Source organism: Plectrocnemia conspersa, unplaced genomic scaffold, assembly GCF_051122295.1.
Source record: "Plectrocnemia conspersa isolate PC_06_02 unplaced genomic scaffold, ASM5112229v1 ptg000012l, whole genome shotgun sequence".
NCBI classification, from domain to species: domain Eukaryota; kingdom Metazoa; phylum Arthropoda; class Insecta; order Trichoptera; family Polycentropodidae; genus Plectrocnemia; species Plectrocnemia conspersa.
The window spans coordinates 27153981-27181299 of record NW_028277176.1 but is presented as its reverse complement, the minus strand read 5'-3'; the positions used below and the strand labels follow the sequence as shown (position 1 = coordinate 27181299).

The window sequence follows — 27319 nt, the reverse complement described above, 5'->3', positions numbered from 1 at the left end:
CTACAACCACCGGGGCTCCGCCCTTAGTTGGTCTGGTTCACCAAGGAATGTCCTACCGCAGAGGTATGCCATAGAGGCACGTAATGACATCCATAGGTGACCATATGGTTTAGTGGTAATAATGGTTTTTCATATATGCATAATGTATCGCAAAAAAATGTTTGCAATACATTGTATATGAAAAATTATAATCGGCTTAAATTCGTCTACTTCGGCACATCACACGAAATAATAATAAAAATTGTATATTTTTATGAGCGAAACATAAACTAATTTTGAATAACAAATACAGTTAAAACATTGTTTTACTTTCTGGTTTAGTAGCGCTGATAATAAAAATAATATAATCTACTTCCACATACTGTGAATTTGCTGTGAACATTAGTTGTGAAGATAAGCTGCCTATAATTAAATTGTCGAGTATATACTATATATATATATGTAGTATTGAAGTCTAATAAAATCAATATAGAAATGTAATTTTAATATTATATACATTAAAAAAAACAGACAAATTTATCAAAATATCTGACAGCTTAATAATCTTCCTGTATACAAGCTTCTCAACACTTTTCAGCAATTTATATATGAACGAGGTAATACAAATTAGAACTAGAAGCGATATTGTACAAGCAGTTATCGGAACACAAAAACCTTCCAATCCTTCCAAATCACTTACACGTCCACTTTTAATCTACACTTCTGCTTATATAAAGGCGTTCTCAGGTGTGTTGCGGCTTGACCCATAGAACTTTTCCGTTCGTTAGCAATCGACTTTGCGGCTTCTCTTTTAATCCGATTTTCTACCACTCGAACGAAGAAGATTTACGCGTCGCAGACGTTTATTCTTCTGATTCTGCCGGACCTTTTTGCGCATTTTATTGCAATTTTATCTCTCTCCTCTCTCTCTCAGAAGCACGTGCTCTTTTTCGCTTTCGGATAAACCGCACTTTTTACGACGCCGCCAGTGATTTTTCACCGATCGAACGTTGTGTGTTATTGGCCGAATTTTATGTATATTAGTATGTGTTTGTTGCTATAGCTGTAGCTGTGGCGTTGGTTTATCGCGAGAAAAAAGTTTATGTTTATAGCTGTTTCGCTGCGTTCGATACGCCGAAGTATTTGAACAGGCAAGCGAGCTTTTGCTTGCTTATCTGTAGAAGCACGCATTGATATTGTGTAAAATTTGTAAAGCTTATCGAGAAATACGATATGGCGTTCATTGAGAAATACAATATGAATAAATAAATACGCTTTATCGATAATTAAAAATACGATTTTATTGTTTTAAATTCCGTATGATATTGACACATAAATATAAAAATTGCTCAATGTTTTTTTTTGCGATGATTAAATTTAAAATCAAATATGTTCTAATCCAAAAAAATCACTTTTTAATGCTTCAAAATAATCTAAAAACAAAATCTCATAGTCAATTTTTTAATTTCAATAGCAAAAAATATTATAAGTTTTGATTAAAAATATTTCGATAGCTTCCTTTTAACATTGTCTGCATTTCGATTTTTTTGTCTATGATTTTGCATCGATCAAAATAAATATCATTTAAATGGCTAAAGATTCAATAATGTAATATTTAAAAAAAAAAGCATTAACAATCAATAATAATTATTGTTTGTTAAAAAAAATGATAACTCACCCTAAAGGTTAATTGATTTTTATTATTCGAAAGAAAAAAACTCATATAAATTTTACCAATGGAGCTCCATAAACAATAGTGTTTAATCGACATATTATATTTTTGAAAAAATGAGTGCCAAATGTGTGATTCATCCAAAGCATAAAGTTGCAAAAAAATTTAGTGGTCGCACACATCTCTTAATACCGGATGATGATCTTATTAATGGAGTTATAAATTACCAAAATAAAAGTAAAAGTAAGTGTTAAATGCAAATTAGAACATAATTAAAATATAATGTCCATGCGCAGCGCGATACGCCATAAGCTTTCACGTGTGACGATAATTTAAACGTACATAGATATGAAATATATGCTTTATAATCTACAACAAACAACCGCATCGACATAAGAGGATTGTACTGGCCCTTCGATAACATTATGTTGACGTAATGCTATGTCTACGAGAGACAGTGGACTGTACGCTGTGACGTCATAATGCGCGTTTGTGAATGCAGAATCATAGTGTAGCTATAATATATTATGTACGTTATACTTTAATAAAATAATAATAAACTATTTTTTCTAGTATCCCAAATACTTATCGGAGCAGTTCCCTAACGAACGTCTGGAGCATCCGCCGTAGCTTATTAAGAAGAGGAGTCGTGTGACGCCGTTTCCCGGCTTATCTGGCGACACCTCTGCGACAAAGCGGCCATCGGGAAGACAGGTCGTGGGACGCGGGATTTCCATTGCCAGCAGATGCAACTAATGGCCTACTACTAAGGAGAGATGTGTGGGGTGGGGAAATAACGCGGAAATCTGCGAGGCACCTTGCCGCAGTGACGAGCGTATTTTGCTAACACTGAGCGAAGTAGCGCAAACGAGAGAGAGCCGAAAACTAGATTTGAAATATTAAATAGCTTGTGTACGTTGAAGTGGTGAATTATCGCATAATTGTGGACGTTGTTGCGCAGTTTGTGAGGTTATGATGAATCGTATCATTTCACGTTGAGCCTGCATATATAAAAATATATTCAGGAATGTGGTGTAATTGCGACATATTTAACTCGCGCAAGAAACTAATATATCAAGTATCCTCCTTATCAGCAGAATCAGAGAAGATATCGTATAGTCCGGCAAAACATATACAGCAAATCTCTTTTGAAAATAGTTATGTCACTCAAGTTTGTCATTATTTAAACCTAAATGTTCTGAATAGTATTGATTAATATACACGCGCATCAAAACATACAACAAAAACATTTTACAAATTATACGGATGTATAGAAAAAAAATACGATGTGGCGACCACACATATAGACACATTTAAAATGGCGATTATCTCATTGTTAATGACCGTGACCAAAAACGTTGATTCATTAACAATGAGACAAACATCATGGCACAAAAGGGATTTCTTTTGACCACACAACACGGGTCGTTAAGAGAATCCCTTTTGTGACAAAACGGTACGGACGCAATCAATCACCACAATGCAAACCCTTTCCTTAGAATTCGAAAGTCTGGAACCAAGCAAAAAACTGGCATTCGAAATACACATTTCTCGAATTCTAAGAAGCCACTGCAACGATTGGCTAGGAGATCGATGCGCAATCGCGATTGGCCAGCTAGCGTGCATCCTCCTAAAGGATATAAGCCCGGACTCCGACGAAGAGAGTGCAGACGGTCCACGGCACTTCAGGCAGACGGTCCGAAATACGAGACGGCTGAGGTACGAGACAAGAGACGTCACCAGACATCAGAGCCAGCGACGCAAACGAACAGAGAGCCAAGATCTACCAGCAGCCATCCGGAGGAACCAGCCGCGCGTCCTCACCGACAGAACTGAAGATCACACCTGACACTTGCCGCACGCAGCCACAGAGCACTGAGACATCATAACCTGCACACCTTCATCGCGAGAAACATCACGCCGTATTCGTCCATAGTCAAAAATGTAATTATAACTTAATAAACAATCTAATAGGATTCACCGAAGAGTCTCATTGGCCGCGAGGTCAACCACCCCTAGGGCTACGCCACTTAAAACAACTTTAACTTCCCTGAATGTAGATTTATTAGGTATAATTTTTTTAAATGGTTGTTCTGTTAAATGTGAAATAAGTAAATGCGGATCTTCCGTATTTTTTTTAACATAAACAATTATCAACTTTTAGAGAAAATCGTACAGCTGAATGATTCAGTTGAAAAAAGTGTATCTACATTTCAAAAGAAACACAGTTGAGAGAACATTTAACATAAGTAAGATTTTGTTTGCCTTGAGAGTAGATATCGCACGTAGTCGTTTTCAATCAATTTTATCGGTCAACAGAAATTTATATTCGTAGAAATTCACCACCCCTCTCTGATTGGTTGACCCGTCGGAAAGAGGCGGACCACATAAACCACAAAGGAGCTAAAACTATAAATACTGACACAGATTAGAATATAAACATCGAAGTTTAAGGCACTCAAACTTCAAGAGACCTCCAACTAAGAGAAGACGCCGATTCAACTTCGTACCAGAAAAGATTGCAGAAACTACCGTTTCTCTTTCCTCATCCACTGGTCTAGTTCGAAGTCTGGAATCTAGAGCGACCCACTTCGAAGTGACCCACCCACCCCTAGAGACCACGGAAGCACACACGGCAACTAGTTTCAACTGTTGCGCAAAAAGCAATTAATGATTGTCTTAATCAAATAAAGACCCCAGAATATATAAACTCTGACACACAATTAATTTATATGTATACCATGGTGTCACTATCGGGCGTCGGTGTCGAATGCATGAGATTCTAAACATTCGGTAAGCTATGAAGAATCAAAAAATACATTTTATATGATGAATACAGATTCATACACACTATAGTATAAAAAAAATAACAATAAAAAGTGTTAGGCCAATTTATTTTAATTTTAAATATAAGTGTTTAGTATGAAATTTTAATTATAAATAAAGTTGAAAAGGCTCAGTATGCAAAAAAATATCAAATTATTTTAGCCAGACTTGTGATTCATATTATTATAAAATTTTCATTCATATTGAGAAAGTTCACAGCTACAAAATATTTACTTATAAATGTGATCCATTTATGAAATTTTAGCATGTTTTCTTCTATAATTTGTTTATCAGGTATTAGTTGTTATGGCAGTGACTGTTTCTTATAATAAAATATATTTTGCAAAATAAAAAATGACACAACTAGGCTATGGATAATGCAGCGATACACTGAGGAAAAAAGTACTAATAAGATACAAAAACTATAAATGTTTTTAAAATTATACGGTTTTATATGATTTTAGAAATTACAAAAAAATGACAATTATATTGTTCAGACGCGAAAAGCTGTATATAAATATTGACCACATTGTTAGTACGTAAGCTGCGTCGTTTTCACTGTTTTAAAATCCTTGTGGCTATACCAATTTCTGGGTTATCTCACCAACTTATAAAATAAATTTAATTATTTATGAGCACATACCTAGTCTTAATACATTTTCGTATAAAATTAAAATATCTCGCTGCGCGATTAAATAACTTGAGGCAATATTTAAAAATATGTTATTTAAAAAATTTTACTAATTGGTAAATTTCTAAAAAAAATCTGTTTTGCCATTTTTTATTTTAGAAATGCTCTACTGCATTTACGAGTCTCGTAAAAATATTTTATTTAAATTTTCGAAAGTGTGGAAATTTCACTTTCTAGGAAATCTCACCTTATTGTAAAAAATATTTTTTTCAAGGGTTGATTTTTAAAAGCGCGTTTGTTCATATGACAATTCAAACAAAAATATGTAGCATCTTTTTAATATAAATACAAATGTAATATCGATGCCTGTTATGAAAAAATATTAAGAAAAATTAATTCGTATATTTGTTAATGTAAGTCAATATATACATATCGAATATCTGGCTAAGAATTGTATTTATCAATATCAATGAATGAAAATAAATATTATATTTCAATCACCGTCTTCAATACTAAAGCATATTTTGGTATTCAATTTTCAAAAGCAGATAGAGAAAATAGTATTATTTAAGCTTTGCTTTATAGAAAGCTTGAAAAATGTAAAAAATATTTAAATAAAAAAAATAACACCAAAGGTTTCGACTTTCATAAATCAATGACGATATATTTGACGATGATATAACTCATATCACATGTAATGATTCTCGAGGAAAATTATTAAAAATTTCTTTAATATATATTTCATTATTTATGGCCGTGTCTAAAGTTTCTCAGAAGTCGAGTCGACGTATAATTTTCAAATAGCTAGTTTGTAATGTTGTGCTTGAATCCCTTAGGTTTTATTTAATGTTTGTTTAACATTTTGATATTACAGTATTTACAAAAACATCGCTTGTACTATTTACTTGTTTAAAACAACAGATTTTATTTAATATCATTGTATAATATATTAATGAGGGTCGTTCATTTAAAAAAAATAGAAACGTCTGCAAATGATATTTTCTCTTTTTCTAGATTTTAAATTAAAGTTAAAATTACAAATAAATTTAGCATCCTCCGTTCTTATTATATTGTAAAAAGACATTCCAGATATGTTAAGATTACTTATAATCACAACACTAAAATTGTATTGGTTTTAGATGTATTTAAAAAAAAATATTTTAAATATTATATAGCTCGTTTCCTGTCATGGATTTAACTTTGAATTTATTCAGATGTAATCGCGATATAATACATATTTCATTAATTTCCGTCAAAACCAAACTTTCGAGCGCACAAACCGCCGACAAAGACCAAGGTCGCCCCAACCGCTTTTCCAAAAAAACCTCCGATTTACGACGTAAAAATGCCATAAAACAACTCTAACACGAGTAAAAAATTCCGAGCGCGTTTTGATCAAACGGAAAAATCTGGCGACCATCTATCAAAAGAACGCTATTATCTTTTTTGTAAATATAAATCCACATTCATATTATAAACTAGCTGTCACTCCACTTGGAACGCCTAATGTTTTTAAAATAAATTATAGTTAAATATGCGCCTAGAATATCACAATACTCGCTCATAAAAAGACAATTAATTTATTTTTAGAATAAATAATATTTTGTTTTATTTATATTTTATATCTAGATATAAGAGAAGAGATATATCATATGAGAGTTTAATATGTTTTTATGGCTCTCTTCGCGATATGCCTTAAGTGCAACGGTTTACGGTGTCATAATGGAGAGGCGAAATATTGCGACGTGCATTATGGCCGATGACACAAAGCCTCGGTGGATGCGACCCTGCCTTGGATGCTGGATACGTAATCGCATCTCATTAAAATACGACCGGCGTTCGGACGGGAGAAGAAGTGACGTCCGGATTAAGTAAGTGAAAGATTAACAAGAAACGTATATCGACAAAATTGTACTTTATAAGAATTTCGGTATGGATTTAATAATATTTGCCATAAATAAAAGAAAATCGCAATTTGCAAATAAATTGTGCGCTGTTTAACAAGGATATGATCCACCAGCAAAAAATATAGGTCTTGTAAATAAACTTTTTTTAAACACAAATTTAAATAAAAAAATGTATATAATTTAAATCAAGGTCGTACATATTATATTAGATATAAAATACTCTAATAATGAGCTACTTTAGCTCATAAAGAATAAAATTAAAAAATATACGACTGTAACTAAAATCAGTTCACTAATAAAATAAAGCCATTTACCGTTTGTAAATTAATAAAGTCATATATGATTGTTGCAGTCTTATTTTAATCAATCGTTTTCGGTGAGAACAGTTGCTAGAAGTATTGAGCACATTGTGAGTAACATCAATAGCCAATTTAATACAAACGTTCCAAACTTTTCGACTTTATAAATCCAGATATTTCTAGACATTGGTTAATAAAAAAATTAAAAACTTAATTTATTTTAAAATTTTTGAAGCAATATTTTTTTTAAATAATTATACTTTTTAAAATAATTTTCAAGTTTTTGGGACCCCTGGTGTGATACACATGTGTAGAAGAGTCGGAGAAGAATATATAGCTGATTGCGTAGTACCCAAAATCAAATAAGGTGGCGGAAGCGTTATGATCTGGGAATGCATGACAGCAACAGAGGTAGGAAACCTGTACACTTGCGAGGGTAGATGAATTGTAGCATTTATATTTCAATGTTGGAATTAAGTATAATGGAAAATATTTACTAATAAATACAGACTAAGCTATCATCCGATTCCAGCAAGACAACGCTACGTGCAAAAGCGAAAAAAGTGTGCGTCAAAGAGTTTGTATAGCATTTATCGGCAAAAATAAAAGAAAAGGTTGCCAATCACATTTACAAACCCAAAATTAAGCTGCTAAAAAAAATTGCAGATGGAATGAAAAAATTCGTCTACTCTGACAGTATGCCAAAAAGGATTGCAGCTGTAATTAGAGCTAACGGTGGGCCTACTAAATATTAAAAATAAACACTATAAACAGCCTTGATTGGTTTTTCATTTATGATATGATAATAAATCTATTGGTGTGCCCCAATATTATGGCCAAGCCTGTATATATACATATATTATATTTACATTACTTTATGTGTGTACACCCCTTTAGAATATTGATTGTGTTAGAATAAACTTATTTCCTATTTCAGTTTTCTAACTTTCACCTCATTGTATTCCCAGTGTTCCGCTTTGGAACATCTCAAAAAACTTTCATAAAACTAATACAAATGTAAAATAAAAATATTTCGTTGTGTGTCATAAATCATTATGATTCATTGAATTTTATTTTTAACAGAGTTTTTTGCTCGATATATGGTCAAGCGATCGAGAAAGCAGCCGCTTCCCACTTCCATGCCAGATCCGGTCAAGCTAAGAAGTCACCGGAATCCTAAAGTTCAATCAGATCTTATAGACTCGGAGACTACGTGACGCATAACTATGATGAATATTATGTATATATATATATATATAATACATACATTTTCATAAATATTACTTGTATAAGAAGTTAAAACGCAAAAATAAAATTGTGAAATAGATATTTACATGAGATATATTTGCTTTGCCGTTATGTCAGAGCTCTGTTATCTTGAGCTAGCCATTCTTGACAACAATATATTTTTTATTTCGTCACTTAAAAATATCAAGCACTCGCAAGATTTACTTAATGCCATTGTGGAGTAAATGTACATATTCTTAATATGAAAATATTTTTATTTGATTCTAGTCATTCAACAGACATTTTATAAACAAAAATCGATACGTGAGATTTTCAGTAAACGGCGAACCGTCAATTAGTACCTATTCATTGGATATTTTTCTCAATTTATTTTTATCACTCTTCCAATCATATTTTTTTCATTTGGTTTTATTGAAAGCATTTTCAATTGAAAAGCTATAAATCGAATCTATCGACTGTTATGAAACACCCAATATCTACATATGTATATGTAGATATGAATTGAGACTATACCCATTTTCGACTTCCAATATATTTCGACGCGATATTGAAGCGTGCATTATGACGTATGGGCGCCGTTGCATTTTTCATTTGGTACACACAAAAGACAATTCCGATTTTGCGCGGCGCTTGACACGTAGCACGACGACAGCGCCAAATTGAATTTTGGGCGCAGTGCTCGGGGTAAATGCATATTTTATGACTTGCATACACTAGTATGTAGTAGCGTGCGAAATTTTCGCAATGGCGGTGAAACTATTAGTGCGTAGAGAGAATCTCGCCTGAGAGGGTTTACGTCACTTTTGAGAACGTAAGCGTGCTTCGAAGCGAAAATTATCCATTTGTGTGATGGATTGTAAGATGACGCTAAGAAATATATTAGGTTGTTCTGTAAGTTTGCTTCATCTATGTAAATGAGCTGTCGTCTGCATTATCAACCCTCTTCAGTGGTCTTTCGAATCAGCGGTACTATGACAACTTGATTAATTAATATTTTTTGAGAGAAAATGATCGATGATTAATCATTGAAAAATACGACTTTATAATATAATAATAAAGATATATCTGTATATTTTAGAAAGCAATGCGAAACGTTAATAGCGCATTAATTTGTTTTCCTCGCTCAGGGAACAATCATCTATTTCTTCAAGCCAAATTGCGATTATGCGAATCAATGAATCGAATCCAGATGGGATAAGACGAGCGGATCATGCTTCGCCGATTCTTTATATTACGTATACCTGACGTACATGTATATGTGGCATTTTTTCATATTATATAATATTATAAAACGAGTGATACGTCACGTTTTCTCGTGATATATTACATACGAGACACGAAGGCTAGAGGGAAAAGAAACGTCATCCGCATTCATAATTCCGAGTGCACTTCCGGAACGGCTGACGGTGGCTTATTAGCATTTGATATGATGGCAAGGAAGTAGAAATTGCCAGGTAACAATACTCTCTCGCCTCGTGAAATTATACATAGCAGACTTTAATCTCGATTCGGAGATAGAAGTCTACTCAGATAAAAAAGCAATAGAATGGGGTTATTCAGCCGTGCATAGAAAATCGACGAAGCGTCAGCAATATTGCATATGCATCCTAGTGTAGATGCATAGTAAAATAATACATACTACGTCGGGGATTGCGCGTTGAACTTTAGAAAAGACAAACGCCGCCGCCCTAGAAAAAACAATGGCCGTTTCGTGTCTAGTGCCTTGCACTAGTTCTAGTGGCTTGCACTTTTAAATCAACGCAACAATCTAGACTCGACTATTTTCAAGAGGTCTACTATAATAATACCACACACGTATTTGTTGACGTGAAGCCTACGTGGGGTAAAATCGGCTTAGTATGGTGTATTGCAGAGTAATGAACTTATAATGAGTAAACAAAATCGCTTTGCCTCTGAAACGAATCGACTTTCTAGTATTGCATAACGAATCTCGTTAAATTGTTTGGCCCAAACTGCTACTTCAAAACAATAGCATTTTGTTATCCGGTTGCTTTATAGGTTGTACTATAAATTGTTATCATATCAGCATTTTTTTTTTGAGTCGCGTATAGTCCGAGAGTGAACCCGGACCTTGGAAAAACAATGATTCCGGGCCTCATGACAAAAATGGCATTTTATGTATTACAAGTGAGAATGGAATAAAGCACATCTAAACCGAATTTTGACCAATAGGAGAGCGCAAAAAACAATTATCCCTTCTCAGAAGTGGAAGGTCCATGGGCCCACGCCCTCCTTCCACGGTCGCATCAGGCTCAGGAGTTTCGGCCCATGAGCGACCGGATGTACCTAGCCTGGCTTTCGCGCCTGCATACTGCGCATACAGGCGCTAGACCAGGCCTCCTTCCTAGGTCGTCACGTGAACGACCTGGACGGGTAGACCGTCGCGATTTATCTACTGATGGTCTCCGGCATCACTATCTTTTTTGGAGACGGAGGTTGGATAGGGGATGTGGGGGGAGGGAAGGTATGCGGGCAGTCGCGCTCCGCGTACCTGGGGTCTCTACGGGAGAGAAATGATTTTACGCATCCTGGAAAGAAAAATATTTATTTCATCAACTCATCCTTTGTGCTTGTTTTATTTATTTCCTCTTTCTTATTTTTTTTTTCCTGCTGCCTAGCTCACTCCGATGAGAGAAGAGAGCTCGCGGGTGGCCCTTAAGGGGCTAATAGGTGGTCCTATTGAGGACGGACGTCTGTGCGGGCGCCATATGCGGCGCAGTATCTCTCGAACGCCAGAAGATTTCCCTTCGTGGCCACGAGATGTCTGTGTTGTGGAGGGCCATCGCCCTCGATTTCGAGGTTGGAGTGTAGGACTGCTCTCTCCTCGTCCATCATTGGGCAGTCCCATAGTATGTGTTCGGACGTCTGTAGTTCGTGGCCGCAGGGGCAGTCGGAGCGGTCTCTTAAACAAAAACGTTCATGATAGGCCCGGAAAGCTCCGTGGCCGGTCATGAACTGTGAGGTGTGGAATCCACAACGGAACCACCTGAGCTCGAGTCTCCCTGAGATCAGGGGGAGGAACTTTTTGGTCAGTAGTCCCGTTGCGGACTCGTTCCAGCGTTTTTGCCACTCTTCTAGCACCGCAGCGCGAGTGACGCGCCGGATAGTCATCAGAGCAGCACTTGGGCTAGGCTCTCCCACTGGAGGGAAGAGCCTCTTGCCCGCTATTGAGGCCGAGCGGCCTCTTCCGAGGTGGTGGACCGCGGCTCTCATCTGGGCAGTTAAATCGATGGGTTCGACGCCGGCCATCACGCACATTGCCGAAATCGGAGCTGTATTGTAGGACGACGTGAGGAGCCTCAGCGGCGACGTCTGAGTTCTCAGCAGGATGGTGTTCGGTAGTCCGCGGGAAGATCTTTCGGCCCACGCACTTGCCGCGTACGTGATTATCGAGACGAAAATGGCTTTGTACATTATCACCTTCGCCCTGAAGTTAAGGCCCCAGTGTTTTCCGCCTAGGCGATGCAGCCTGCACATTGCATTTCTACTTTTCATTCCTGCCATTCTCAGGTGAACGCATGGGTCAAAGTTCCTGGATATTATCATCCCCAGATAGCGGGCTTTTAGTTCGAATTTAATTTTGTGTCCGTTCATGCATATTTGGGGGGGTCTCTTTGGGTCCAAGGATCCTCTCAGCAGCACAGCTTGTGTCTTGTGGGGGGCAAAAGAGAGTTTATTCTCCTTGCCCCAGGCGAGCAGGGTAGACAATGCTGTCTCGGTCTTAATTTCTAGGCCGGTTCGGCTATCGGCGCTCACTAAGAGCAACAGATCGTCGGCGTACGCAATGAGGTCGCAGTGGTGGGGCAGAGGGGTCTCCAGGACGTCGTCGAACTGGACATTCCACAGCATCGGTCCGAGGACCGAGCCCTGCGGGCATCCTCTCTCTAGGGTCTTCCAGACTAGGCTTCCGCCTGCGTCGATCACCACTCGTCTATCCTTAAAGTAAGACCAAAAATTCACGCCAAAAGCAATAAAATCTTGTCGGCGCCGTCGCAGTGGGAACGCTCGTTACCGAGCGTTCCCACTCCGACGGCGCCGACACGATTTTATTGCTTTTGACGTGAATTTTTGACTTCTGAGAAGGAATAATTGTTTTTGCGCTCTCCTATTGACCAAAATTCGGTTTGAAAATACTTTGATTAACCCTCTTATATTAGAAGTCCATAGTGATATCAGTAAGGATAACTATAATATTTTTAAATCATAGTGTAATATCGAGATGCAGACAAACTGTGGGGCAATATGTGAGATGCGATATCTGTCTGTACTTATTCTTAAGCTTATTTTCCCCTGAGAGATGAGATTTTGGACTTGACCTAATGAAAGTTCTAAAACTATAATTAGTTTTAGAACTTACTTACAAGTTCTGATACCATTTACCGATGGTTCTTAGGTGAGGCAGGTTAAAATTTAAAGTCTGTCGAACATATTGATAAACCATGGGAGAATAAAAACTTAAAGTTAATGCAAATGATCGTACTCGGGCTGAATACTTGGCTACTCTTGAATTATTTTTTTTTTTTAGAAAAATGAACAACTCTTTTGATTCAGAATCAAAATTTGCTAATAGTGAAAAGCCGTTTTCCTCACTTAAAAGTTTTTTGTCTGTTATTGACTTGACTATATTTTTTGTTTCTACGATAAAGTTTTTGCCTTCGTGCGTGTATTATTTTTTCACGTTTTTTTTAAATTAACCTAGCATGATTTAATTTTCGTAATAAATTTATTTTTCTAGGAGAAATGTAAGCATCAGTATTCGAAATTTACGTTGCTGGGTGTGGAGACGATGGTTGGTGTTTAAAAATAAATTAAATATAAACTCGAAGAATGGAATGTGCATCCCTAGTTGACACGTGTAGAATGACGTGTTTATAATAAAAAATCCAAAAATAACACAAATAATTGGAAAATGTAACCTGTGCAATAATAAATTGCAATTCCTCTGCTGTTTTGCACTGTTTTTACACGATAATACCAAACCAATCAAATGCGCGGAGACGGGCAGCACCGATCACGCGCTCGGGGTGAATGATCTAGAGACGAGGCGAATAATATTTTAAAGCACGCTAAATTTTTTCCTAAAGGCCGCTCTATTTTATATTCTTTACTCTATGGTTAGAATACTCTGTAATATAAATGTGACTAAGTAATATATTTTTTATTATTTTAAATATAATTTTTATCGATTAGTTATCAACGTTTATTTTAAGAAGAATAGACCGGTCAAAGACTTATTCACAGTAGTAATGTATATTTTTTTAATTATATACATCTATCTAATATATATTATATTAATACATAAATAATAATAAGAAAATTAAAAATAATATTACACTACAAGAGCAAAGCAGATCTAACGTTTTGATTGCCATAAAATTCACATGTTTATGCGAAATCTTTGTCTAGCCTTTGTTCGCGTTTTAATATTACGACCGGCGGCAAAACAATTTCGCTTTATGAAGTCGGACGCAAACTTAAACTGCGAAACTTCTCTGTCAAAGTGAGAATCGCAGAGGCGGCAGTTATTTTCGAATCGCTTCATAAGTTGTTTCCAATTGTTCGCCATTTCTAATTCCGAACTTTACCATATAGATATGTATAGGAAAATTTTCGGGTGGGATGATCTCTAGGCGTTTTCGTTGAGCGCAATATAAATTCCTCCACCTCGTACCTGACGGTGGGTCGGATGCAATTTAGCAATTTTCCTGACACCGTCTGGGAACAATGGCCTCGTCTCTGATGCTGTGCAGCAGCCTCGTTGCATAATTCGATTCGTCTCGCGATAGTCTTCGAGATGGTTGGTCGTGTTGTTTCTCCTGTAGTAAAATAACTCATGAAACCCTTTGCCGCATGGTGCACCAGCGAGCCTCGCCTCGATCCTAGGCGAAAACTTTTCTAATTATGGGCCGCGTGCAAGGAAACGCTTCTAGCTTTTCCTCGGTGAGCTTCAATTAATTCGATTTTGTTGCATACTGCTCCTGCGCGGTCGAAACAAACTCGTGTGGTATAATTATTTGTTGCATATGTGCTTTTGATGCAATTGAAACATTTTATGCTAAGCGCGGTTATAATATATACAAACTTACACATATCAGAAAGTTTTTATTGGTTCAAGAATATCATTTGTATGTTTGATACATTATTTAACTAAATTGATAATATTAAGTTGCTTAAATAATAAGCTACTTAAAATAATAGTTAAATTAAAAGACTAATAAACATTAGGATTGAACCAGTCAAGTCGCTCGCAGGGATTAAAAGTCTATCATATATTATGTTTCCAAACCTGCCAGATTTTATAACGCACCATTGTGGCTACCCCACACAGATTAACTTGTTTGAAATGGTCTTTATCTCAAAACTTGTGTTAATTCACTGTAAGCAAAATGATCATCTATCAACAAGATAATAGCGTAAAGGACTTGGACCACACAACCCTTAAAATAACACGAGTGTTGTTCTTACTGTAAATATTCTCAGTCATTGAGAGAATATTTATTTGTTGCGAAACAATCAGGTCAAGAATACAATCAATCACCGAATCATCAAAATTCCCAATGAAATGCAATACTACCTTGGACAATGCCCATCAAGCAAACGTCGCTTTCTAGAGGCATATACCTATTTCGCCGTTCTAAGAAGCGACTGCAGCGATTGGCTGGATAATCGCTGCATACTTGCGATTGGTCAGCAAGCTTTTCAGTCCATGATACTTAAGCCTGGACTCAGTCACCAGCAGCCACTCGAAGAGACCAGTAAACGCGCGCCGACCGCGGACAACATATTGTCATGGGCGCTCACATTCCGAGAGGAACTCGAGAACGTGATATTTGGGTGCGTGTAGTTGGGGGACTATAAAATACTCATATACAATATTTTTTGCAATACGTATGTACGAATCAGGCGCGTGTGGTGAGATATTCCCCCTTTATATATAAATTAACGGAAACCCAAATAGTACGTTTAAAAAAAATTGTATTTACAATTTTAGTGTTTCTCAAAATGTTTTTAATTATTAGATTAATCAAAAAATAAAATGTTAATTAAAAGCCTAGGCCAATATCCAATATTATTACGTCAAGTTATTCTTCCAACTACTAAATAATTTAAGGTTTCGTGACTGACGATGATTACAAATAAATATTTAATAATAGTTAATTATTTTTTTATTAAATTGTAGGGTCTACAGTGACCACTATTAAATCGGTGTACATCAGAAAATCTAAATTAGAGCAGTTTTGAAAGATTTTATTGAATTTGACGCACTGAGCGTAAGAACAAAACATTTTTGAGCGCCATAAATTTGTTTGATGCCGGCCAGTGCGGAACGTATGTGACAATAGACGGAATAAATTAAAATAATCACAATAGTAAATCAAGATATTCTACAAGTGCTATTATGAAATCGAGCTAGTCTGTATTTATTTAGTACAAAAAATCCTAATAATAAGCTACTATAGCTCATGAATAATATCATATGTATATGTATAAAAAATGCAGTTAATTTGAAATATGTGGTTCTATTTTCAAATAAATAGATGCCATGTAACATTTTTAGAAATCTAGATCCTGAAATATGTCTCTACAATCTCAAAAGAATTCATCTAAAAAGTGTCATTATGAGATGTATATAAATTTTAATACTAATAAGATAACGAAAATATTGATGCAAAATGTGACACAAAACCAGGCTGTGTGACACAAAATCTGACATAATCCTAGCATGATAAAATTCTACTTGGATTATTTTATTTTTAGTACGCGCCTGGTGTTAACCACGTTTGTGTAAATTATATTTTGCATTTAATATGAAAAATATAATTTACACAAACGTGGGGAGCTAAAAGACAATTACAAAAGTTGTAGGATGACGCGTTTATATGATTTTCTAGGATCGTTATATACCCAAAGGATATCACAATTTCGCATTCACGTCAAACCATTTCCTAATTTATCATCTTTAAAGGCTACCTACACACACATCAGCTATTTTAGTTTACTTATTCAAGATTCATATCACGAACGATGAAAAAAAATCAATTTCACCCACCTTGGCGTCATCCCAGAAGTGGGTGCGGGCAGGATATCCCACTATCCGATCGGGGAAATCCTTCCACACTGTGTAGGCGAAATCGGCTTCGTCAGCTGTCAACGAGGCGTCCTCGTCCAGCTGAAGGACGGCAGCGGTTTGGATAAGCGAGTGAGGATGAAACCTCGCCGATATGCCCATGCTGCAAAAGCGACAATCGTAAAGTGTGACGAGAATATCCATTAAGTGTTACAGAGAAGGGTGAGGTTTGTACTTACTCAGGGCTATAAGTCGAGGTGTCCACAATATCCAGAGGAACGTGTGAAGGCGTGTTTGGCCAGCGCGGTCTGGGCGGCGGCGGTCTATCGCTGGCCCACAGTATCAATATCTGAAACAATAATATTATAGTGAATTCGTTGTTTCATTGTTTTGTAGCAGTCTAATTCTAAAGCAGAACATTTGTATACAACGCTTTAGAAAATAACCTGCTATTCGGTGAGTGCAATACATAAATAAAAATCAATAACCAGCCTTCAAATCTGCGATTATTCATATTCAGTCAAATGACGAATTAATGAAAATTATTGTCGCGTAGCAAAATTTTGTTATTAAATAATAATTATTTAAAACTGTTGTCACGGTACTGTCGGCCATCTTGTTTTATATTTGAATGCTTATTTTTCATTGGTCGAAACAACAGAATATACCGGTGCCTCGGAAAGCAATGAAGCAAATTCAAATTTTATTTTTATTATTATAATTAAATATATTTCCTTTGTTTACGTTTATACAAAGCGATACGATTTACAGAGTAGAGAATTGAATGAAGAATGTTTCATTTTAAGTAATGCGCGTCCAGAAGCGGAAGCGGCTTAGAACAATTATATATAAAATATTGGTTGGTGTGGAAAGGGTTAAAAAAGAGTCGATTTTTTACGACTCCGACTTCAATTAAAATGCTCGACTTCAACTTCGACTTCACAGCCCTGATATTATATATACATAAAATATATATTTAAAAAAAATATTTATAAAAATTTATATAAAAAATATATTTATATGAATAAAAAATACTAAGCTTTTTAAAAGAAGCAAATGCATTAAATCATTAAAATGCGACAAAATGAGTCGCAAATAAAATACTTATACGGTCTTGTAAAATTAATTAATTTACTTGTGCCCCATGGATCTTTTAAAAATATATATATAACGGTATCCATTAACAGTCTCAAAACACTTGCATAAAAAACATGAATAAAGCCATGGGTCAGTGCATGTCTCTGCGTTGTTAATTTTATTAAGTAATTATTACGCAGTTACACAGTCTAATAATGTATGTATGAGGCAATAATAAAGAGTCTGTTTCTATACTGACATATCGACATTGGCCAGTCAATGGAGAACTGAAAGAAACGTTTGATCTTTCCCAATTTACAAAAAAATAATCCAAAACACCGCACTAAAACACTTCGCTTCCGACTTGAATTTAACTAGTGTTAGGCTAAAATCGTATCGAGCGGAGCAATCGTATCGAGCGGACTGAAATCTTCCTGAATCCGAAAAGTTTAACTTGCTTATATATTATTATTATTATTATTATTTATTTATTAAAATTATAACCATCGTGACCTGACAGGCAAACCCAATGCGTCACGATAGTCAAAAGTACTAATACATTATAATACATACAAATATAAACAAGACAAAACAACAGACACAAATCACCTCAACAGGTGTGCATTGTCCCATACGAACTGAACCAAAACTCCATATGTGCAAGAGAAAATGTCAATATTACTATGGACAGAATTGAGCAGATAAATAGCCTTGGCCAGAGAAGAGTTGGCAAGTGCTCCAGTTCTAGACTTAACAGGCAAGAATAGTGGACGCGACCGAGAACTATAACCACCTTCAGGAGCCCACATTTGAAGCTGCTCGAGCACTGAAGGATTGTCTACGATGCCCTTGAGCAATTTCCAGAAGTGTTTAATTACATAAACACTTCTGCGAGTCGACAAAGAAACGTATCCCAGGGCTCCCAAAATAAAAGCACTGGAAAACAAGAATGGATAATACCCGTATTCCTTCAAGTATAAATATCGAAGAAATTTACGTTGTACTTTTTCCAGCTTCAATTCATTACATTGATTCATTACGCCTGGGATCCAAATGATGGAGCTAGTTTCTAGTATGCTGCGGACTAGAGTATCATAAAGAGTGCGCAATACTAAAGTATTCCTGAAGTAACGCGCATTTCTCAAGATAAAACCGAGCATTTTTAAGGATTTGCTATGAGTCTCTGCAATGTGCTGGCAAAATTTCCAACGTTCTTCGTAAGTCACTCCTAAATCCTTAGTTGAAGAAAACCTTTCCAGAAACTATCCGCCTAGATGGTATGAATATTTTGCCGGCGTTAACGACCTTGAAAATGAAATTGTGTGACATTTCTTTACACTGAAAGGCAATTGGTTATAGCAAGCCCATTTCCATATAGAGTTGAGATCCTCCTGTAGGTCGAGGGAATCAGAAATCGAATGCATTTTCTTGTAAATTTTCAAGTCATCTGCATATAATAAAAAATCTGAATGCTCTATTGCTGTTTCTATGTCATTAATGAACAATAAAAACAACAATGGACCCAAATTGAATCCTTGAGGTACTCCAGTAGGGGTCTTATATCGTTCTGAAAAGGAGTTATTATACTTGACGAATTGATATCTATTGGTCAAGTAATTTCAGAATAGATTTATGAGATCTTCAGAAAACCCGAAATTAGATAACTTTTTTACAAGTAAAGCATGGTTAACTTTATCAAATGCTTTTTCAAAATCTGTGTATACGACGTCCACTTGTACACCAGAGTCCAATGATTTTGAAACGTAGTTAGACAAAACCATTAGATTAGTGACAGTGGATCGAGATTTACGGAAACCATGTTGTTGGTCGAGAAGCATACACCTGCAATGATTAAAAATGTATTTATGCAAAACAATTTCAAATAATTTTGCAGGTGATGAGATCAAAGCTATTGGCCTGTAATTGTCAATCTGAGATTTGGGACCCTTTTTATGAATCGGAGTGACTTTTGAACATTTCCACAATTCTGGAAAACAAGAGGATCTCAAAATTAAATTAAATATAAATTTTAGAGGCTGTAAAATACCAGACTTGCATCCTTTCAGAATGTAGTCTGGAATAAAATCTGGTCCCGAGGTAAAAATGGACTTTAGTCTGCTAAATCCATATTCCATATCAACCAAACTAAAGGTTTTGATTGATAACAAAGATGACCATGAACGATGAGTCTCATCGTAATTAGAATTAAACTCTAAATGTGACCCATCATTATGGTATACGGTTTGAAAATACCTAGCAAATCCATCTGCAAAGTCTTCAGAACCTTCAAAATTGATGTTGTTCCAACTCATCGATATTATATTCATTATTGCATTACGTAAGCTTTATAAAACTGCTTTGCATATATATAAATAAAAGTTGTTTAATTAAAGTCACAGCAAGGCGTTGTAGAAAGATGTTTGTAATCAGTGCAAAAAATATAGATATAAAAAAACTGTAACTTTAAAGACTAACTGGAAACAAGTGATAATAAAATTACGTGAGAATCAAGACGCTTTTTGTCTTAAGCACACACAGACGCTGATTATGCGCCGTCTGATGCAGTTAGACAATGTCTAGTTAGTTGAACTAGAGCGGAGCCAGAGACAAGATTCAATAATTAGATATTCCGGAAGGAAGTGGCTCGAGGGGTGAGTGTCATGTTGTATGTGTAGGTGCAGTTCGCTTTCTGTCGCCGCCTATGTAGTCGCGGAACAACATTACCTGGATCAAAGGAATATGAATTAATCACACACGTCAGGATGTAACCCCCTGTCGTTACAAATCACGTTCGAGTATTGACATTTGAAATGTGTATTAGGGCGGTAATCCCGCGACGGAGAGTAAAGCGCATACTATCACAAGTCAAAGGTAAGGCGTAGAATATTAATTTGGTGATTCGATACGAAACGTATGAGTAGCGAAAGTACTTTCGGTTTGATTCCAGTACTTGTTTATGTTTACCTTTTGCATACAAAGCATTTGTTGAAATAATAACATTAGTATTTCAGTAAACATCTATGATCTAATATTCAAAAATCCAATGGATGGGTAATATGTTTAACTTATACACATATGATACAAAACACCAGTGATATTGGTTTTACATAAAAAATATCTCGAAATATGATAAAAAGGTGATTAAACCTTACTTCTCCATAAGCGCTACTTAACGTTCTTCTTGTTTTCGTTTCACGTAACCGTTTCAAAACGCTACTTAGGGTTAGAGGACATGTGGTTTCAGCAGAACGGTGCCAACTCGTTGAAAAAACTTTCTCTGGTCGTTTCATTTCATTTTATTATTTATTTTTAATGTCTGACAGAAAAAAATACAACAAAGCACATGCCTCAGGACTCATTTATTAACGCTAGAGGCAGACATTTGACCGAATTTTTTTATGTATTCGGTACGCATTAATAAATTTGTAAAACCCAATAAGAATGTAAAATAATAAAATTAAGGTTATCTCATAATAATAATAAATCAAAATCTTTTAGTGCCAATTAAGTTTAAATTGGCTTGTAATGATAGTGGTATTCCATTAATTATTGAAGCACCAGATGGATAAAAGTATGAGTGCGACAAGCTGAAAGCAACCCTTACCGTTCTATATAAAGAAATTTACGGTGTGTTCGACCAATGTTTCCCAAGGAAACGAGACCATACGGACAGCAGGGCATACCTAAAATGCTTTTCTAGTGACGGTATTGCAACACTAAAAAGAAATATGTTTTCCACAAATTTAAAAAGAATCTATAAGCTCGCAAAGCAAAGTTTTGAGCCATGCAAGCCTAAACTAAGACAATGATGATATCAATACTAAGAGAATGTGAAAATTTTTTTAGCAGTGATCCCGGAAGGATTTGGAGTTTCTTCGACTCTAATGCTTGCACTACACTCTCTGGAAGTTGTCCGAACCGAAGTTTAACTGAAGTTCAATTGAAGTCGGCCGAGGTCACCGACTTCCGAGTAGCGGCCACACTGCCACAAATTTCATATGCCGTCCGGACGGCGGCTACTGTCACGTACAGCCGGCATATTTGCGCGCTATCGAAAAATGTGCCAAATAATCGCAATTTTTAAATTGTCATATTATTAAAATTACGCTACTGATAATTATAAAAGTTTGTGTGGGCACTCACCATTACAATATCAGTGAAAACTTTTCGGTCGTAAATATTCTATTTATGCAAAATCTTTGTCGGCTTTTGCAAAATCCCATTAGGCATAAAAATGATACTTCGTAATACGAACACAACATCTGTGACTATCCTAGAATTTGTCGCCATCGATTCTAAATAAGAATTCGTTATGGTGTGACATTTATATAAACCGATCTAGGAAAATACATAAGATATTCGAAACGATTTTTTAACAAAATCAAGTACCACTAATTATTTTTTAATTATTTAATTTTATATGAAAAAAATATATTAACGATATCTGTTAAAAGAATATACTATCAAAAACATAATTAATCCCTTTTATTGCCCTAAAATATTTAAAGATGTCAGTAAGAGTCTCTTGAAGTCCCCGATAAGCATGTGGTATTATAACTTGACCACGTGACCACGATGCAGCGCTCGACATGCGTGTTGACCATAGGACGCCTACGCGGATACTGAAATTGAACCGAGTTACTCGTTCTATCTTAGTTTGCGAGAAACCATATTATTATTTCTCTCACTTTCGTCACTTAACACGCGAGAGAGCGAAAGGGGAAGTATCTCACTGCTCGCGCTCGAAAGAGCAGCTCCGACTTCGGATCCTTTGACTTCGGTCCTTTTGCCGACAATGTTCGGAAGCGCTCGAAGCTGGCCAAGTCGACTGAATTACCCCCACTTTACCTCCCGTTCTAGGTAACCTTAATCCACTATATTCTCCGTCCTTGGCCAGCCTTGGCCAGCTTCCAGAGAGTGTAGTTCAGGCATAAGCAATACGCACAATCTGCGTCTTAGTATTATCTATAATAAATATACCGCTGTATATCTACTCCGACTATAAAGATTAATCTTCAGCTTCCAGTCCTAATGCAAGTATTCATACCTCACAATCTAACTGATCGAGATTTTGAAAATCTCAAATCGCGTAGTTTCATAGCTTATGATAATTTCTTTGCTTTTCTTCGATACATTTTTTATTTTTCGCTTAAAAATTTGTCGTTTTTTAATTCGTTGAGATATATAAAAATCCACGAAAAAGGTTCCGTTCCTTCGGCAATTGCTAAGTTGTGTGGTGTAATATTTCACAAATATTTTCACCATCATTTTAGACAAGCACTAGTGGACCAATAACACGGTTTTCGTCCACCTTGTTCAACGGCCATGATTTTTTTGTTCTTTTCAAAGGCGGTGACAAAATACTATAAATGGTCAATGTAGTCTATATCGACTTCCAAAAAGCTTTCGTCAAAGTGTGTCATGATGAGCTTTTTATTGAGAAGTTATGCAACTTCGTTTTTTGAACGGACTCAAGTCACCGCCGTCAGTTGAGTATTTTGCTCATTATGGAGTAACACAGGGATGCAATCTGGAGCATCTGCTCTTCTTTATAACGACATAATTAAATAATTTTACTGACATACTAATTATATTTATACAGGGTTACCGGTTTATAACCATTTGCATGTTTTTAATTGTTTATTCAATAAAAAATATTGTGGTTATAATTTAAATGGAAAAAATACAAAACCCTCTACTTTTTTAAAAATTTCTATCGTGTCTGGGAGATCAGACTTAGTGATTATTATGTGGGGGGTTTTTCTTTGTATACTCGCGCAGTAAATCTCCATAACCACGATAATTACAAGAACGAACGTGACAATAGTATAATAGAAACGAAGACTGAAACTGAACGGACCACCACAATATACCTCGTAATGTCCAGATTAATAAAGATGAAATATATGTATATACATATGTTTGAATGTATGTATAGTATATGTATGTACGCATTGAAGAATATTATCCTGAAACCTGATGGTCAGATTTGTAATAAAAATAAATAATAAAATATGGTATAATTACATCCATATTAAAAGATAGTTAAGAATACAATATTGTGGAAGTCGTTCTTCTCCTTGAAACATTTTCTAAGAAATAAAGTATACAAATTTAGTACGAAAGCGACATTCTGTCGAAAATTATTATAAAATTTTACGACTCAAAAACCACGTTTATTACGGTCGTTAGCGGTCGTTAAGGGTCGCGACTTTCTACCTGAAAATAAAAAAAGCAACTAACGCAACAATCTTTCGTTATTTATCACAAAACAGACCGAATCGCGTATTCCCGGTACAAAACGCGAAAAAGCGTGTAGCGACTTGGTCATTAATTGAAAAAATAAAAATAAAAAATCTTCCGGCCGTTGAAATACGGCCGGCGGACAAGCTTGCTCTTTTCCATTAGCGTTTCATTATGAGACTGCTCCGTTTTGTCCGAAAGGGGAAAAACGACAGCGACAAGGAGGCGAGGGGCATTTGGCAAGGAAACGACCATAAATTATTATTATGGGGACCGAGACGGTGCCATCTGGCGCGTGCGGAAAAAAGCTCAGGAAAAAAGACTCCATCGGAAAACCATTATTTCATTCCGGTTCGCATTTTTTTCTTCTCTCTTAGTCTACTCTTCCGCGACGAAACAAACTCATCCGGCTCGATTGTGTATGGAACGATCAATCCGATCACAAGTTTGGTAGTTATCTTTTTTCTTTTCAGAAGAATTGTGTTAACGGAAAAGTTTGCTGAAGTATGGCGATTTTGAATACGACTAGTTGTACAATTATATCTATCAGCATTTTCTTTGTATTTGTAGCCAAACTTAGCATTTGTGATCATCTTAGATTTCAATTTGCATAATCATAATGTGCATATATGTAAATGTAAAGTAAAAATTTATTTTAAATTAAAATTAATTTCATAGCTCCACAGTGTGTCGCCACTTAAGACTTAAGCTCCAGTTAATATAACTGAGCGTTTGTCGTTTAATTCCTACAACTTTTCCCAACTGCGTTCCGTTCAATCAAATTTAATCACGGAGCTCAACGGTATCAACGTCAGTCTATTCGTCGCGATATTAAATTCAATTTAAAGTTAGTCGTCGCGCGCCGACACTGATACAACTTTGCATTCGGAGCTGACAGCCATACTGTCGGTGAACTCATGTTTCATTAACGCGAATCTCTTTTGCGATGGATATAATTTTATATAACCATGGTATAGGTTAATATTTTTATGGATTGGTTAAATGGTAAAGTTGTTGTAAACAAATCAATCGCTATATGTAATTAAAACCCGTGATATTAGCCTGATACCAAATTTAAGAAACTAGTACTTCTAAATGTTATTTTAATTATATAGTAGACCATCCATTAAGTGATAAGCTCAAAATTTTCAGTGCAAATTGTCATATTTTGTATGTAATAAATTTATATATTTTTTTATTATGAAATATTTCAGTAAAATATTATTTTTTCAGTCTTGCATTAATCAAATTTATAAATAAAAATTACTAACAATTGTTTAAAAGCATCCAGTTTCATTTCAAATCTGAATCTCACATGCTTCTCCATTAAAGGGATAGAAAACATTCAGTTAAGATTCATAATCTACCGCTATTACTGTTCCGTCGATGAATACCTTCCATTCCGGATTATAAGAAGCACCCCACATATCCGAATTTTCAGTTTCGTAGTACTACACTACATCTGCGTACGGTGGGTGTTAATATTGGGTGTGCTATAAAAAAAATAAAAAAAGTACATTTTTTCATTTTTATTAGCCGAGGTTTTGGCATGCCTAAACTGCCTTACAGCTTTTTCCCATATATAAAAATAAATAAATAAACATCAAACCTAATCTAAAATATTATTATATAAAAATATCAAATTTCCAATAAACATAAAATTATAATTATTTATATATAAAATCTAATCTTCTTTCTTTGATCATAAATTTTTCTATCACGCTGTCATAAAAAGTGCTCTTTTTTTTAATATCCATAAGGATCCCTTTTTCTATTGAAATCAAGCTAAGGCCACATAGCCTTTCTTGGCCTTGGGTACTTCGATAACAATTATTAATTCGTTTCAGAGCAGAAAATGAACGTTCTGCTGAAGCAGTACTGCTTGGAAGAGTTAATATTAGTTTGCCTAATTTATCTATTTCCTGAAAACCTGACTCAAGATTATTTGTGTTCATAAATTGTACAAGCTCATGAACAGATTTCTCTGCAAATTCAGGTAAATGATAAAGAACAGCAAGCTCATTTTTTAAACTTATATAATCAAATAATGTTCCATAGAATTGTTGCAGTTTGGTAAGTAATTCATTTGGAAATTTTCCTTTATATTGCTCATATTTTTCTTTCTCCAGAAGGTGAAAATATTCCAATTTGGACATTGAAGAAAAACGGTTTTCAATTTGCTTACATATATTATCAACTATTGTATTAAATAGTTGGCTAAACGCGTGCTTTTCTTCAACAGCAAATCATTACTCAGTCTTAGATAATTTTTTTCCGTTACATATGAATCCCATAATGTTTCATAATTATTTTCCTGTTGATGTCTGAGTTGTTGCAAAATTTCGGTTACTTTCTTACATCAATATAATATGTCAAAAGATTTGGAAATATGTGGAGAAGTTTTCTTGTTTCAAAATCTTCCAAAAAGCTAAGAAAACCTCGTGCTTTTATTACAGTGTCGGGGTCCCATAGTTCACAATTTTTCACGACGTCTCGAAAAAAGTCCGTAAATTCATTTCTGTATTTTTGCACTGTGTTACTTAACCGTGATGTATAATTCCATCTTGTAGGTGTAACAGACGGAAGTCTTATAGCTACAAACTCTTGTCAAGCATTTATTCGTTTGGAAGATTTCTAAAAGAATGCAGACAATCCATTTAAAGTTTGAAAGAATGATTTGCACACTTTTATATTGGAAAGACCTTGTTGTAATGTTAAATTCAACATATAAGCATAGCAGTGTGTAAAAATGGCCAATGGATAAGCTTCGAGTACTTTGGCTTGCACCATTAATATGCCCACTCATTACACTCGCCCCATCATAAGTCTGTCCAACTAATTTTTCTTGAATTTGAAACTCTTCAATTATATTTACAACGTGGCAAAATATGCCACCGGCTGTTTTATCAGAGCTAACGTCTGTAAAGCCAATAAACCGCTCGTAAACTTTACCTTCATAAACAAAACGCAAAACTGTTGAGAGCTGTGAGTTCGTCATTATATCTGAAGTTTCGTCAAGAATAATAGCGACAAAATTTGCTGAATTTACTTCTTCCTTAATATTATCTTCAATTTAATTTCATAACTTATTTTTGAAAATGGATTATTCAAAATATCTTCAACAGTATTCTTCATCATTATTGGGGTAAATAAAAAAATATAATCTAGAATAGAAAATTAATATTGATCATATGTAAATAAGATAATAAACTATTTTACGCCAAAATATAAAAAATGAGTGACCTGTTATTTTGATATAATGTAATAAAAAAGCAGCGACGCAAGAGTTTTTGAAGTACATACGTGCACCAAATTCGAGACCAATTTTACTACTGAGCGCTGCCAGCC

At 35.3% G+C, this 27319-nt stretch overlaps 1 protein-coding gene across 1 annotated transcript in view; it reads right to left on the bottom strand.

Moving 5' to 3' along the window:
* ttv (exostosin glycosyltransferase 1 ttv) overlaps positions 1–27319 on the bottom strand; it is a 264636-nt gene that overhangs the window by 10792 nt on the left and 226525 nt on the right. Inside the window, exons 5-6 of the mRNA XM_088199171.1 lie at positions 16891–17000; positions 16634–16814 (exon numbers count right to left, since the gene is read on the bottom strand). Of these exons, the coding sequence (XP_088055297.1) occupies positions 16634–16814; positions 16891–17000 (291 nt within the window). The remainder of the gene's footprint in view (positions 1–16633; positions 16815–16890; positions 17001–27319) is intronic.